This window comes from Dreissena polymorpha, chromosome 2 (genome assembly GCF_020536995.1).
Source record: "Dreissena polymorpha isolate Duluth1 chromosome 2, UMN_Dpol_1.0, whole genome shotgun sequence".
NCBI lineage: Eukaryota > Metazoa > Mollusca > Bivalvia > Myida > Dreissenidae > Dreissena > Dreissena polymorpha.
The window spans coordinates 54,176,879-54,192,155 of NC_068356.1; the positions used below are offsets into that span (position 1 = coordinate 54,176,879).

General features: G+C 34.2%; 3 protein-coding genes across 6 annotated transcripts in view; 1 reads left to right on the forward strand and 2 right to left on the reverse strand.

Annotated features, from left to right (window-relative positions):
* The window catches only part of LOC127867071 (neogenin-like), a 263,769-nt gene that overhangs the window by 147,820 nt on the left and 100,672 nt on the right, over positions 1–15,277 (reverse strand). The window lies entirely within an intron of this gene.
* Positions 1–15,277, forward strand: part of LOC127867076 (uncharacterized) — a 116,501-nt gene that overhangs the window by 97,453 nt on the left and 3,771 nt on the right. The window contains exon 1 of one of the 4 annotated variants that reach the window (XM_052408025.1): positions 9,116–9,157. The exons of the other annotated variants lie outside the window; for them this stretch is intronic. The gene's annotated coding sequence lies outside the window, so the exon portion shown is untranslated. Of the gene's footprint in view, positions 1–9,115; positions 9,158–15,277 lie in introns of those variants that run through there. 4 annotated transcript variants of the gene reach the window in all.
* Positions 3,101–9,005, reverse strand: LOC127867072 (uncharacterized). Its single transcript, XM_052408017.1, has 3 exons — positions 8,879–9,005; positions 7,137–7,240; positions 3,101–6,108 (listed from the first exon to the last, which is right to left on the reverse strand). Exons 2-3 carry the CDS (start codon positions 7,212–7,214, stop codon positions 4,774–4,776), a joined length of 1,413 nt encoding a protein of 470 aa, XP_052263977.1. The 5' UTR covers positions 7,215–7,240; positions 8,879–9,005; the 3' UTR covers positions 3,101–4,773.

The window sequence follows — 15,277 nt, forward strand, 5'->3', positions numbered from 1 at the left end:
AAGAGAAGAAAGATTATAGTGAATCGAAAACCATCTAGCACGCGTTTTTTTGTACATAAGCATCGTATCCTTTTGATAAAAACAAGTTAATTAACTTGAAAAGTTTAATAAGAACATTTGGTTTAACATATTTTAATTTGCGGACACGCTTCAAAACATCTACATAAAATGATGGATGGGAAATTCCATTATTTAAATGCCATTTTAAAGAAACATTATATTTTGAAATTAAATCACCATACTTAGAGTAAAATTTAGCGAATTTACTTCTTAGGTTATGATACAAAAAGCCTTGTTTTAGCATTTTTTTTGTTAATATCAGATTACGATCATTAAAGTCTTTAATACATGAACATGCTCTGGCATAACGTTTCAACTGCGAAATTTAAATACCATAGGAAGGTCCTTTAGGGATGTTGCCATCTAGGAACGGAAAATTCACAATTACAAAGTTATTGTCCCGTTTGTCGTATAAACTAGTTTTGATCAAATTATTATTAATAGTTAAATGTAAGTCAAATCACGCTGCGCCTGTATTGGATAGACACGATCTGTTTAAGACTAGTTCTTTTGGGTAGATTTTGTGAATATATTGTTCAAATAATGGATTATCTAAATTAAGTATGTCATCAATGTACCTACTAGTAAGGTTAAAACAATTAATCAAATATACTTGCTTAGTTTTAGATAATTCTAACATAAATTCGCTTTCATAAAAATATAAAAGGTCAGCTATAAGTGGCTCACAATTAGTACCCATAGGAACGCCAATAATATGTTTAAATATGTTACCATAAAATTCAACAAACAAGTTATCGAGAAGAAAAGTAAGTGCTGCACAAAAGTCAAGACCAGTCCAAATGATGTAATTATCTAATATCTGATTAGTAAAAAAAGCTGTTTTAGTGTTTAAAGCTAGATACAAACACTTCTCTCAAGCAAAAGTTTTTTCAATCAAAGAAACAAGTTTGGATTTAATTAAAGCGTGAGGAAGCATTGTATATAGTGTAAAAAAATCATAAGTACTTACCTGTGACACCTTATATTTTTTCTTTTCAATTTTATCAATAACTTTTAAGGAGTTTTTTATTGACCAAAATATGTTAATATTACTATTTTCATAAACTTTATTACAAAATTTAGCTATATGATATCTAATAGCACTCACTGCAGATGTAAGATACACTGATAATTGTTTGGTGGTACAAGACACTGAATTAGCGATAATACTTCTTATATGGCGTCTTATGTATTTTAGGTAGCCAGAAAAGTGATGGCAATTTCTTGTCAGTAATATTGACTATTACATTTATTTTTTTTGCATTGGGCAATATGGTCGGCAATAATTTCATTAAGTGTCTTATTGTACTCACAATATGATGAAGTTTGTGAAAGTTCTTGTGAAATAGTTTGAACATAAAACACTCGTAAGTCATTTTTACCACAATATCTCAAATTAATGTTTGATAATGCATTATAACAAAGCTAACATGCACTATATTTAAGTCAAATACTGCGATCCTGGCATGTAAAGAAACATGTTTTCGAAAACTGAACGAACAATTTTAAGTGAAAGAATGGAACACATTGTTCAGCTGGCCTTTTATCATATAATATAAAACGATACGAACTAACACTTGTTACAATCCATTATAACTCACATAATTATTGACACTACATTCCATTTAACATAAAAATGGTTCTCCAATGTGTTCCTTTTGCAAAAACAACATAGTTGTATTAGTATTATTGTAATTGACATCACCAGCAGAGCTAATTCTACAACCCCTTTATTAAAAACTACCGCATGCACAACCATTGTCAACGAAAACAACACTACATCTACTAATAATACCATAACCAACAAAGTAACGCAGCTTTCACCATTAATACCTACAATGAATCAACGACAACTCTATTAAACATATATGCATTGGATCATTTAATAAAGGTCTGAACTGCATCAACTATTGAGGCATCGTTCAAGATTGTCTTCTTCATAATTATACAATAGATTACCTATGGCATGTAAGCGTTTGAACGTTCTTCGCGAATATGCGAATATGGACTTACCGTATTCGTTCAAAACATAGTGCGACGTTGTTTCATTTGATCCACAGAGAAATAAAGAGGGCTAGAATAATATAACGGTGAGCCGTTATTTTATTTGTGCCGAGCCTGATATATTACAAAACGATGGGACAATAACCTGTTGTTCTGTTAATCAAACCACATTTTCCTAAAAATCTTCAAAACAATCCATTTTTTTGTATTTAAAATGCACGTATCCCCGCTGATTTTGCTGATCCGGCTCTTACACGTTGACATACATGTAGCAACAGCGTTCGAAAAGACGACACGAATAATCGCTTCTTTTAAACATTGTATAGAGAAAAAAAGGTGTTTGCACTACAAATGGGAAGAGTACAACCGCTATATTTATAAACGTCTTAAATTGGAGATCAGGAATGGACTGAAGCGACAAATGTAATAAAAGAACACAATTCACCGAATAGTTTGGAGACGCCAATTTAGAGATGTGTATTGAAATTGACATTTTGATGATTGTGTCAATATTGATATTAGCGTTTTAAATCGTTTGTTTAAATAGTTGATGATTAGCATACAGTTAAAATTTTGTCTTGACTTTCTGTGAAACCCTTGCGAGTGCAATTACTATATCGATATTTAAGATTTATTGTCCCATTGATGACGTCGTTTAACTTCTGTAGTGCGGGCTGTGGTGATCTAAAGAAATAAACGTTTTTGTGATTTATGACATTAAACTAGAATAAAATATGTACGTTCTTGGTATCAAATTGTTTGTTTTATTGAACTTGATTCGTGTTGGTAGATATTGTTGACTTTATGTCAAATCCGACGTAATCAAATTGACTAATATAAAAAATTCCTTTTGACCATGATATAAAAAATATATCAGGCAACGTTATATCAGGCAGATATCAATGCGGTGGTATGATTAATAAGAATCAATGACAAGTATATTTATATATCAATAAAGGATCAAGTATATATCTATGCTGTTCAACAATATTGCCCACAGTTTGAAATGTATAATATAATCAAGACATTGTTAGTTAAAAGTTTATTTCAAGCAAATATTTTATGTAAACAGACACACAGAATAGTTAGTTATGGGACCATTAATAGTCTTAGAAAAAATAAAATCGGGGTGGCATAAGTCAAAATAAAATCAGGGCGACATAAGTCAAAATAAAAGCAGGGCGACATAAGTAAAAAAAACCAGGGCGGCATAAGACAAAATAAAATCAAGGCGGCATAAGTCATTCACCAATGTCCTTTTACAGTTAACTGACATATCACATATAACAGTATCATTTAAGTAACATCGACAATGACTGAAATGATAAATACAAATTATTCATGATTAGGGACAATAATCGAATCAGTTAATAAATCAATTAAGGTATAGCGACAATAACGCTTACTTTATCAATAGATTAACATACAGACAAACAGCGTATTCATCCATTACTGTAACCTAACAACAATTGCAGTAACAGCGACAGTAGTAAGTAATACGGTAATCAACGGGGTATCTTTATTCACAGAGAAAGCAAATATTACCTTTAAAGTTACCACAATATCACCAATTCAATAAATACACAGTTATTAATGGATAAACCAACCACAACAACTACGAACATATCGCTTATAAAAATCATTCAAAAATAAAAAGTTCATGAATAAACGAATCTTAAACGACTAAATACCTTAAAGCCAACAATATGTGTATCATTATAAACCAGCAATGACTTGGATCAATTAATGCGCAGCGACATAATTATTTACACTACAAATATCTGCACACATTTATGGTGAAAATAAAATTGAATTTTAATAATGTCCATCAGTTATATGAAAGCGACCAAACGTATCTATGCATTTACCGAATATTTTGTTGAACATTTACTAAAAGGCGACAGAAGCGAAAACGCTTTTAATAAATGTGCCATTTTATATAACTTTTATAGGGCGCAAACAGAATAAAGGAGACCATAACCGAAATATACCAATGAAATAGCCACTTTTTAGCAATACGATTATATGCCAGAACAACAAGAATGCTATCGATAAATGTGATGCGATCATAATGTTAATATAACTTATGTAACATATGTATCATCAATTAATACCTATCCATACACAATAGCAACCTTAACCAAAGTGGTATTCTAGCTGCATCAACATAAAAAATGTCATAGCACGTAGTCCTTTATATATGGAAATGAAATTAAGAAAGATACAATTTAATTTTAAACATGCTTTCACAAATACACAATAGTCGCCTTACTACCTATCTAGAAATGCGCTAGTAACTGATGTCAATTTTAAAAGGAAGCAAAACGTGATATGATACCGCTGGTTTCACACAGCAACACATTTATTTGTTTTCTTGGATCAGAAACAATGTAGGAGTATTCTAATATAACTTTATTTGAAAACAAAGTTTAATAGAAGATTGCAATTTTTGAAATAAGACTTTTTGCAAATATTACTGACCTGGTACTTGTTATAGCCGTCTCTCAACTATACAGTTTTCTACCATTTGCAATGTACGTCTGCAAGTTCAAAATCAATCACTGAACAAATAAAAATTCCATCACGTCAATAAAGTATTCTATTTTGCTCAACTATTTTCTTTGATACTTCAAAGCATGAACGGACAAACACTTTATAAATAATGATTGTCCGCGCCTAGTAACTGGTCAATTAATGAATGTAATCGTTTTACATCAACATTCCATTATAAACATCCTGCATATTGATATCTCGACTCCCTTCCAAAATCATCCTCATGCACACCTCCCTCACAATCTCATTCTCGCGTCGTTTTATTGCCAGAAGAGTAACATCTGACTCGTCAATCTTCCAGTTCGCATCTATGCAGAGGAGTTCTCTGATCTGCCACATGAGCACCAGCATTTCAAGCTCTATTCTCCTCCCGTTGTACCATCGGAATGGCTCAGGGTGAGCTACAATGCCTTGCCGTATCTTTGGAAGTCTTAGTATCATCCTGGGACCTTCATTTAACATTTCTGAAATCGTTGATATCCATGTACACCGCTGTTCCTCCTCAAGTCCACTGGCTGCCATCAGATTTCTATCTGGAATCATGTAGTATGGCAGCTCTCGGGTTACCAACGCGACTCTAAGTGCATTCAATCCTTCAAGTAACCAGTGTAACAGACTTCTTTCATGAAACAATGACTGGGGATTATTTTCCGCAATCCATAATACAATGTTTTTTAATGTGTACGATGAAACTTCTTTCTTACGTGGATTTAATACATCGTTCTTCACCATTTTTAATAAAACATACAGATTTATTTGAGTTTTATTAAGATTGTGTACTATTTCGATCTCCCCGGCGTTAAAACAAACTCTCCATTCAACATGTTGATATTCACTGCCTTTAAATCCAACAGGCGTAAGAAATGCTCCAAGTGATACGACGTGCTGAACGACTTCCGCTGGCGGCCAGTGGCGAGGTCTTGCGGCCCATTTTGACAGAATGTTGGGACAGTAGTAACGTAATGCCCATACTGTGTCACTGTGGTGAACTCCTTTCGATGTAGTGGGTATTGACGGTCCAGCTCGGGCATGCTGCACCACGTGTGCCTCATATTGAGTTTTTGAAAAGTAATTAACAAACATGTCACTGCTCAAGAGTTCGCGACCATATCCATCATCACACAACGCACCGTCTACGTACGGGTCAACCATTGTACCGCGTCTCTCTAGTAGCAGCCTACAGTGTCCGGCGTAACTCATAAGGCTATATGATCTCAGCACGGTTATCTCACTAGGAAAGTTATTAGCATAAACACTATCTTCTAAACATATCACGCTATTGATTACAAACATTCTATCCATATCACTTTCACAGAAGCGGCTCAGCCCCTCAGCCTTGCTACCTGTAATAATAATTGTTACTGCTCCTCTGACCTGTGCAGTACACAGCCTGCCCCACTCCATGTAGGCGTCTATACGTGCCTGTCTGATTTCTGGCCCATATCCGAGCCAGTTCATGACAGCGCATGTCTCTAAGGAGGCATTTTCCCACTGAAACCGAAATGTTTTTCAATTAAATAGAAACATGATGTTTGTCATGGAAATGATATAATATTGATAATCGTCAAATAGGTAAGCAACAATAACGTATAGATACATTTGCATGTGTTGATTCAATAAGTCAATAAACGGATATTAATTGATTATTTTACTGGAATGTAAGCATAATGTTAAACAATAAATTTACACACATTTCATTTACATAAAACTTCTCCACATAAGATATGATCCCATCATTGCCCAGCGAGCCTGTATCTGAGAACCGATTTGTCATCAATTATAAACAAATAAGTTGTGAAAGTATACCAAATGATCACGTTTAAGTTCGCTTGTTCAATAATACAGGTATTCAATGAATGGAAGGGTCCTTTGATAACACACGACAAATCACGTCTACATTAACAGGATTTACAGGAAGCTACTTGAATCAATATAAGGCACTAAAGTTGATATATTCCTGAAATTTCTTAAATTTTTACTGTGTAATTCTCTATGATCAGAAATTTGATCAACAAAACATATTTATTTCTCAATTATTAATGTGGTATGACTCTGAATATATTTTATTTTAACTGCAGAAATAAACATCCAACGTTTAGATTTGAGAAGCTACTTTTGGATAGTAGAACAAATTAAATAGTTCTTTTTTTAAAGACGGCATATTTGAAATTTAAATCGAGATATTGTAGTCAGGTATTTAGGTATGTTCTAAAAAAAGTAGTGTCGTAGTTGTCAATGTGTAAAAATCGATAAGCTAATGTTTGAAGAGTCCTATCTGTGGTAAGTGTGTTTTATTTATCTTGTTTAAGAGATGTATTCAATTTGGAACAAGTATTAAACATGCGTTTAATGGTATTAGTTTGTATTAACACATACCTATCTATAATTATACTTACGTTACTTCATTATTTGTGTCTATTGGAATAGTATATGGAGGGGTCGACTTCTGTTGGTTGAAACACTGCCTTAAATAAAAGTACATTTTATTAGAACAAAGTGAACACGATATTAAATCTTACCAGGGTTTGATGGCTGGACACACTGCCTTGTTTAGGGAACCCTTCTGGTTCATCAAGTCTTGCACCACCTTCAGCCATCTATAAGGTGCAACGATCTTCGTAACCTAAAACACATTTAGTTAGTCATGTTAATAGTAAGGTAAATAACGCGATAGTACAGTGCATTGTCATTAAATGAAAAATGCTGAATAATATGTGCATGTTTAAACAAACTTATGCATATTCTTCAAACATGTACATTTGTATATGCTTCAAACATGTCCTTAATGCATGTTGGCAGCACATAGTTGAAGTTATGCCAATGTAAATAAGAAAGCTAATATTTTTTAATTGCTTTTCAATAAAAATATTTATGAGGTGGCGCCCGCTTGTATTATACATACGATTATACGAAACAATGCTTACATTGAACACAATACTCGGTTTTATTTGCTAGGACTGGGCAAATGCTGACAATTCATTTTGTCAATATATATGGTCCGTCACTTTTTATTTCCAGTCTCTAATGAAAAGTACATCACGGACATGTTAATAGATGTTGAAGCATACACAACAAGTTAGTAGATGATAAATCGTGTCAAACGGCTTAGTTGATGATATAGCGTGCGCAACTGTTAAGATGATGATGCAGATTTGTCAGCAAGTAAGTAAATGATAAAGCGTTCACAACATATTAGATTATGATGAACATTGTTATGAAATATAAATAATAATAATATTAAATATTTTTAGAGGGTGTACAATACAACATCAGTTTGACAATGTTTAAAATTAACAAGCCATCGTTTTCCCCTTTCGTTGATTTCAAACAGGTCGCGATTTAGTAGTCCTTCAATTGTGTAAAACACATGAAAAAGACGTCTCTTGAACTATCTGTGTGATTAAAGTTTATTTGTCGTCCGATATACCAATAAAATTAATTCAAAATAATAATGGATCGAACCATGTGGTACACCAGCATGAATATCCTTTGCAGGCAAAAAGGAAGGGCAAATACCTCTTGATTTCTCTTCTTAAATTACTTTGTACAATTAATAGTTTGATCATATATTCAAATTGCTCCAAACTTAAACTCGTTTAAAGGCCTGTCCACTGTCTACATATACTATACCATTATACTTTATTTCATCGAATAATTGACATACGTGTTTGTACATATCAATATGCTAGTATATATTTTTATTTATACATGTATATAATTAAATAGCACGCTCAAAATATTTGCCAGCTCAATAAATGACAGACTTACATCTTTAAAGGGATGTAATAGATTGTTCATCCAAGTTCATAACTTTTATCACAGTGACCTCTAAAGGGTATGTACTTTTAGAGATAAATTTGTTAAAGAGCGGTTAAACAAATGCGTAACATTTTGTTACTTATACCTTTGCGGCAACCGGGGATATCTACAAATAAACACGATAACAAGTATTCTCGACTGGTGCTGTGATAATAGTTTCATTTTGAAACGCATTGATTTTTTTAAAGCAAAGATAGTTTAATTGCTGCCTTACACGGTTTGGACAGACGTAATCGTGGCATGTATTTGCGTCAGTTACAACATTATATTCGTCATGAAACATAAAAGATGGAGTATCGGTATTATCAGATGAAATATAATTCACTTACATTTCAACCAGAAATGACGAGGATTTTATGACTTGATTTCAAATAATTATATAAACGTAAAACAATCAAATATCTTTTATTCATAATCATGTAATAAGTGAAATAGTAATTACCTTTTATTGTTCAGCAGACATAACACATCATTATCCAGAGAACGTATGAGCATTTTAAAGAGGGGTGAACCGGTTGATTTCGTCCCTTCGTCACATGCTCGTTCACTGTTATCAATTCGACCGACTTAGATTAGCATTTTACCTCGTGTTGCTGGGATAGGCCGAGTTTGTACGATTACGGGTTATTTCAACTCCGGCATAGTGTATACAGAGACGTAGATGTTATCTACGTCTCTGGTGTATATTTTTCATAAAATATCGTATACATAAAAAAGACAGGTAATTAATATTTAATTATTTTATGCATTCGTGCGAATATATGAATACAATTCGGCGTAAACTATAACAATGGCAAAGTTAGTTGATCGTGCGAATGTGTAAACCTTTTTAAAATAATGACATTAAGTATTATTAAGTTATTTCCTACCTAAGCTGACTTTATAAAAAAACACTATAATTTGGATCTTACTGCTGTACCAACACGCGATGTAAAACACGAAAACTTAATTTCAACGACCACTTCGTGAGTCTTTTCCTAAACGCCCAGTTATTAGTTTTCATTTTACCATTTAATTGGCCATTTTATTCTTCATGGAATTGATGCAAAAGCAAATTACCTAATTATATTTTTGTATTGATTATCTTGTGTATTCGCTACCTCAGTTTTATATTAATAATTATTCAGGATCCGAAACTTGTTCTGGTGCAGTTGTCGTGATTTCAAATGAAATGTAATATTGCAAAATATATGGGTTTCTTCTTTTTGGGAGGGGGAGCGTTTGTTCGACTTGTTTTAATAGAGAGACATTGCTAGCATGATGTTCTCCCATACATAGGTTATCGATTGTACTAAAAAGTGAGGTGGATGCTAAAACATAACTTATTTTAAAATGTTTAATTATTTATGAATCTCGTTGATAAGTAATTAAATACAACATGTTAAATATGGGATATACAAATAAGTGGTGCATTAGAAGAGAAATTGAGTGTAATGCGTCGCTAAATTTGATTTAAACATAATCAGCCATAAATGTCAATATCATGAAATATACATTAATTCAGGATGGGACATTGTAATTTTATAAACAAAATAATGACAGATATAGTAAACATAATACAGTTTATGTTTTTGTTATGTTGTATGTGTATGTTTATATTATATGAATGCATATATCTTTACACATAATTATTATACATTCACTTTAATTGGTGATAAACAATCAAATGGCTAATGTTATTAACTGTGTTTGTATATCAATGTACGTGCATTTATATATCAAGAGCGTGCATACTGATCCTCTGCACAAGATACATGTACAACAGAATGTAGAAAACGGAGCTGGTATTTTAGCCATACACCCTTTCACTCAGAGTGGCATTGCATTATATTCAAAGCGACATCAATAAATATTAAACCCACTCAAATAAATATAGCCATATACTTATTATGCATAAATTTATCACACTGACAACTGGAACATCATCAGATGGAACTCAGTTTCAACAGCAACACAAATTCCATCAATGAACTCGTATTGACAATAATTATAACATATATTATTAGTGATACAGGCTTTAATAATACAAATATTTTAGTCCAATATAAAGAAGTGAAACTCCAGCTGCTGGAGCAGTATTGAATTTTCATTAAAAACAATTAGTTGGTCCTTTATTTAAGGCAAGTGACCGATTGCCCAAACAGTACTAATCATGTAATGACAAACTTAAGTCAATGATTCAACATTCAACTGTTATCAGTCGTACAGATACAATTTTAATCGTAAAATAACAGCAGCAACTTCATCCATTAATACACAGCGACATAACTTTTCAACTACATGTACAACGATCATAACATTAAAATAAAATAATACTTTACAGAATGTCGGTCGAACGTAAAAAACCAACCACAATGTGTTCAATACAAGGCATATTGAAAGACAAACAGTGTGTAATTCTAAAAGACAACACCAATCGCTGAATGAAACCGAATGGCGACAAAACTTATTGATTATAAAGCATCAGCAATGACTTCACACAACACCGATCAATATAGAAAAAAATTAACTGCATATACACATAACTATCCATACACGAAAATCAACGGCCTTTTTCGCAAATACAAACAACATAGTTGTTACTGTATCATTGAATTCTACATTAATGTAGCAATAACTTTACATGAAGACTAGAGAACTGCATGAATGATAAAACAAATAAGGCTTGCAACTAAATACGATCAAAATCAAAGCGATACAATGACAAATAAATTCACACGTAAAGCAGTAAGTAGATATACAAGAACTGTAAAACGAGCATTATCGTTTGGCATACATGTATGCTATAAACATATTCATATGCGCACGTTATTCATTATCTACAATATTTGCATGGAACTAGCAGGCTGCTGAAGATGTGAACATAGCTCTTATTTTTGAAATCTCATTCAATAATGCATCATTACTAAATATCAACCATGAAGCGGAAAATGTATGTGTATCAGAGCATAATGTAAATCTATATGTTTAGATAATAAAAAAAATCAATAGGTTAGTATTAATAATATTTTTAAGTTCCGTTCATTGATTTAAATCGGGATGCAAAATGATACGCCTATGGTAAGTATGTTTTCAACACGAGAGAATATTCGTTTTAGTCATATAGACTTAAACATTAAGACGAAGTCCTCATTTATGCTTAGTTAATAAAAAATCGTTCTTTAAAACATTACCGTATAGGCGACGTAGTAGAGCGAGGCATACATGAGACTATTGCTGTGGTCTGGGTTAGATTTGAAACAGGATTCTCATTTTAGAAGGGTTCTTTTAAATATATATATGCAAACTTATGTGAGAAGCTAAATACGGTTTATTATCATGAACAATTTGGATTTCGTTGTGACATATATGAGTGCTTTTTGTCACAATTTATCCATGCGTGATAGCTATTTGAATTGGTAATACTGAACTGGTATTTACCGAAAAGCATTATGGGGTATGTTACAAGCAATTTTCAATTTCCAATATGAAATAAGACATGTACTTTCACTTTCGGTTTGAAGCATAACATAATGAACGTGTTTCTTCTATGTTCATGGACTAAATCATTTTTTTCAGCTGGTAGAGTGATGGACTATTTTAACTTTTCAAACAACCAATATTATACATGGTAGGCTAATAACGGACGACACTTGACACTTTCCGCATAGACAGGCTTTTCGTTTAGAAGAGACCTCCTTTAAACGACAGGTTATGGTAGGACATGTCATGTTGTGTAGCAAGGTATGGTAGGACATGTCATGTTGTGTAGCAAGGTATGGTAGGACATGTCATGTTGTGTAGCAAGGTATGGTAGGACATGTCATGTTGTGTAGCAAGGTATGGTAGAACATGTCATGTTGTGTAGCAAGGTATGGTAGGACATGTCATGTTGTGTAGCAAGGTATGGTAGAACATGTCATGTTGTGTAGCAAGGTATGGTAGAACATGTCATGTTGTGTAGCAAGGTATGGTAGAACATGTCATGTTGTGTAGCAGGGTATGGTACACTTATCATGCTGTGTAGCAAGGTATGGTAGAACATGTCATGCTGTGTAGCAGGGTATGGTAGAACTTGTCATGTTGTGTAGCAAGGTATGGTAGAACATGTCATGTTGTGTAGCAGGTTATGGTAGAACTTATCATGTTGTAATGCAACCCAATGGTTTCTCAGTTTTCCTACCTTAATCAATTGCCTTTTTTCGTATTTGTTTATTACACATTAATTGAAATGAACAGGTTTTTTTGTGTGCAATAAAAGCATGTTAATAAATCATACTTAAATAAGTGAACTATCACGGAAAACGGCCAAAAAAGCCCACATATCAAACTCGCTCTTTTTTTCGTTGCCATGCAGGAATCCCTGTTCCATTGGGGCATTCCGGTACGTCAGCATTCCTTCAGACCGGTATCCAGTCAGGGTCCGGCAGGATGGTCCACCACACTTCCGGTCAAGGTACGTGATATGTTTAAGTTTGTGAATAGAAAGGTTTGAGTCAGCCCATACTGAGGAGGTTGTCACGTTACTGCCAGAAACTTTTAAGTTTTTAATTAACTTATTTGGTTACATACATTTTACTTTTGTGTACAAGGTGTTTAAACAAAAATATTTTTATCATTATAAAGATATACACATATGCAGACAATAAAATATGTTTTTAATTATTTTGTTAAAAGTTGAAAAATGTTTAAAAAGTTTGACTAGATATATACAACTGCTTTGGAAGCTAAAAAAATACTCTAGCGGTAAGTAATGTTTGACGTCATTTCTGGTACTTACAGGTATTAGAAGTAGCCCAGATGCGGTACACGTCCCGGTGGTTCAGCAGCAGCAGCAACAACAACAACAACATTTGATCCAACCTATTTACCAGCAACAACAACAACAACCCCAGGGCATTATAATTCAACCGCAGCAGCAACAGCAGCAGTTTGTAGTTCAGCAAGCAGCCCCGGTGCAGCACGTATTTCAACAGGTAACGTCCATATGTTTGTAGTTTAGCAAGCAGCCCCGGTACAGCACGTCTTCCTACAGGTAACGTCCCTATAAGGCTATTATAGTTTGTAGTTCAGCAAGCAGCCCCGGTACAGCACGTCTTCCTACAGGTAACGTCCCTATAAGGCTATTATAGTTTGTAGTTCAGCAAGCAGCCCCGGTACAGCACGCCTTCCAACAGGTAATGTCCCCATAAGGCTATTATAGTTTGTAGTTCAGCAAGCAGCCCCGGTACAGCACGCCTTCCAACAGGTAACGTCCCTATAAGGCTATTATAGTTTGTAGTTCAGCAAGCAGCCCCGGTACAGCACGCCTTCCAACAGGTAACGATGTGTTTACGCCATGTTTTTTTACAATGTGTGTATGCCATTTTTGTTACCATGTGTGTACGCCATGTTTGTTACAATGTGTGTACTTTATGTTTGTGACAATGTGTGTACGCCATGTTTATTACAATATGTGAACGCCATGTTTGTTACAATGTGTGTACGCCATGTTGTTTACCATGTGTGTACGCCATTTTTTGTTACAATGTTTGTACGCCATTTTTGTTACACTGTGTGTACGCCATGTTTGTTACAATGTGTACGCCATGTTTGTTACAATGTGTGTACGCCATGTTTTTTACAATGTGTGTACGCCATGTTTGTTACCATGTGTATACGCCATGTTTGTAACAATGTGTGTACGCAATGTTTGGAACAGACGCCTGTCCAGCAACCAGTCCAGACGGTCATGCTTCAGCAGGCCCCAAGTCAGCAGCACTTTGCGCATGCGCCAGTACAACAACACTCGTTTTCCGGTATGCCAGGCATGCCAATGATGGGAGGTAGGTATCCGTGAAAAAACATAGACGCTATGTTTTCGACATTAACATCATTCTATTCTTTTCTATGCATAGATGTGTGACGTCACTACATTCGTCCGCTCTCTATGCGGATTCTGTTGACATGTGCACGCACTAAGATACAGTCCGCAATATAACGCAAATTATTTTTAATCAAACATTAATTTTTTATTTTTTATTTTTAAACCATGTTTGAACGTGATAACGATATCATTGTATTAACTTCGAACGCCAGAAACAGTGTCTTAATACCTGTTTGTCAGTATGTGCAATAAAAATGCATGTACTTGCGTTTTTATTTAGATTCTACTTCCATTATACTGCGAATTATTCGGGAACCATTCTTTAAAACTACGATAATGACACATACCCTGAAATACACTTTGGTTTAATTGCATACACGTAGTAATACTGAACTAAGTTATTTACCGCAAAGCATTATGGTGTATGTTACAATCCATTTTCAATTTCAAATACCGGGTATGAAATTAGACATTTACTTTCACTTTCGGTTAAAAGCATAACAACATGAAAGTGTTACTTCTATGTTCATGGACTAAATCATTTTGTCAGTTGGTAGAATGGTGAACTATTTTAAGTTGACAAACAACCAGTATTACGCATTTCGGGCGAATAACGGACAAAACTTTCCGCATAGACAGGCTTTTCTTTTAGAAGAGAACTCCTTTAAACGAAACTTTCCGTACAAGAGGAAAGTGTCGTCCCTGGTTAGCCCGTGACTTTCCTTACAAGAGGAAAGTGTCGTCCCTGGTTTGCCCGTGACTTTCCTTACAAGAGGAAAGTGTCGTCCCTGGTTAGCCCGTGACTTTCCGTACAAGAGGAAAGTGTCGTCCCTGGTTAGCCCGTGACTTTCCTTACAAGAGGAAAGTGTCGTCCCTGGTTAGCCCGTGACTTTCCTTACAAGAGGAAAGTGTCGTCCCTGGTTAGCCCGTGACTTTCCTTACAAGAGGAAAGTGTCGTCCCTGGTTAGACCGTGACTTTCCTTACAAGAGGAAAGT

Excerpts from the sequence above, each read along its gene's own strand:
- LOC127867072 (XM_052408017.1), bottom strand. The coding sequence starts at position 7,214 with ATGGCTGAAGGTGGTGCAAGACTTGATGAACCAGAAGGGTTCCCTAAA. Across the intron at positions 6,109-7,136 it reads TGTCCAGCCATCAAACCCTG|TGGGAAAATGCCTCCTTAGA; the intron begins GTAAGATTTAAT and ends TTTCGGTTTCAG.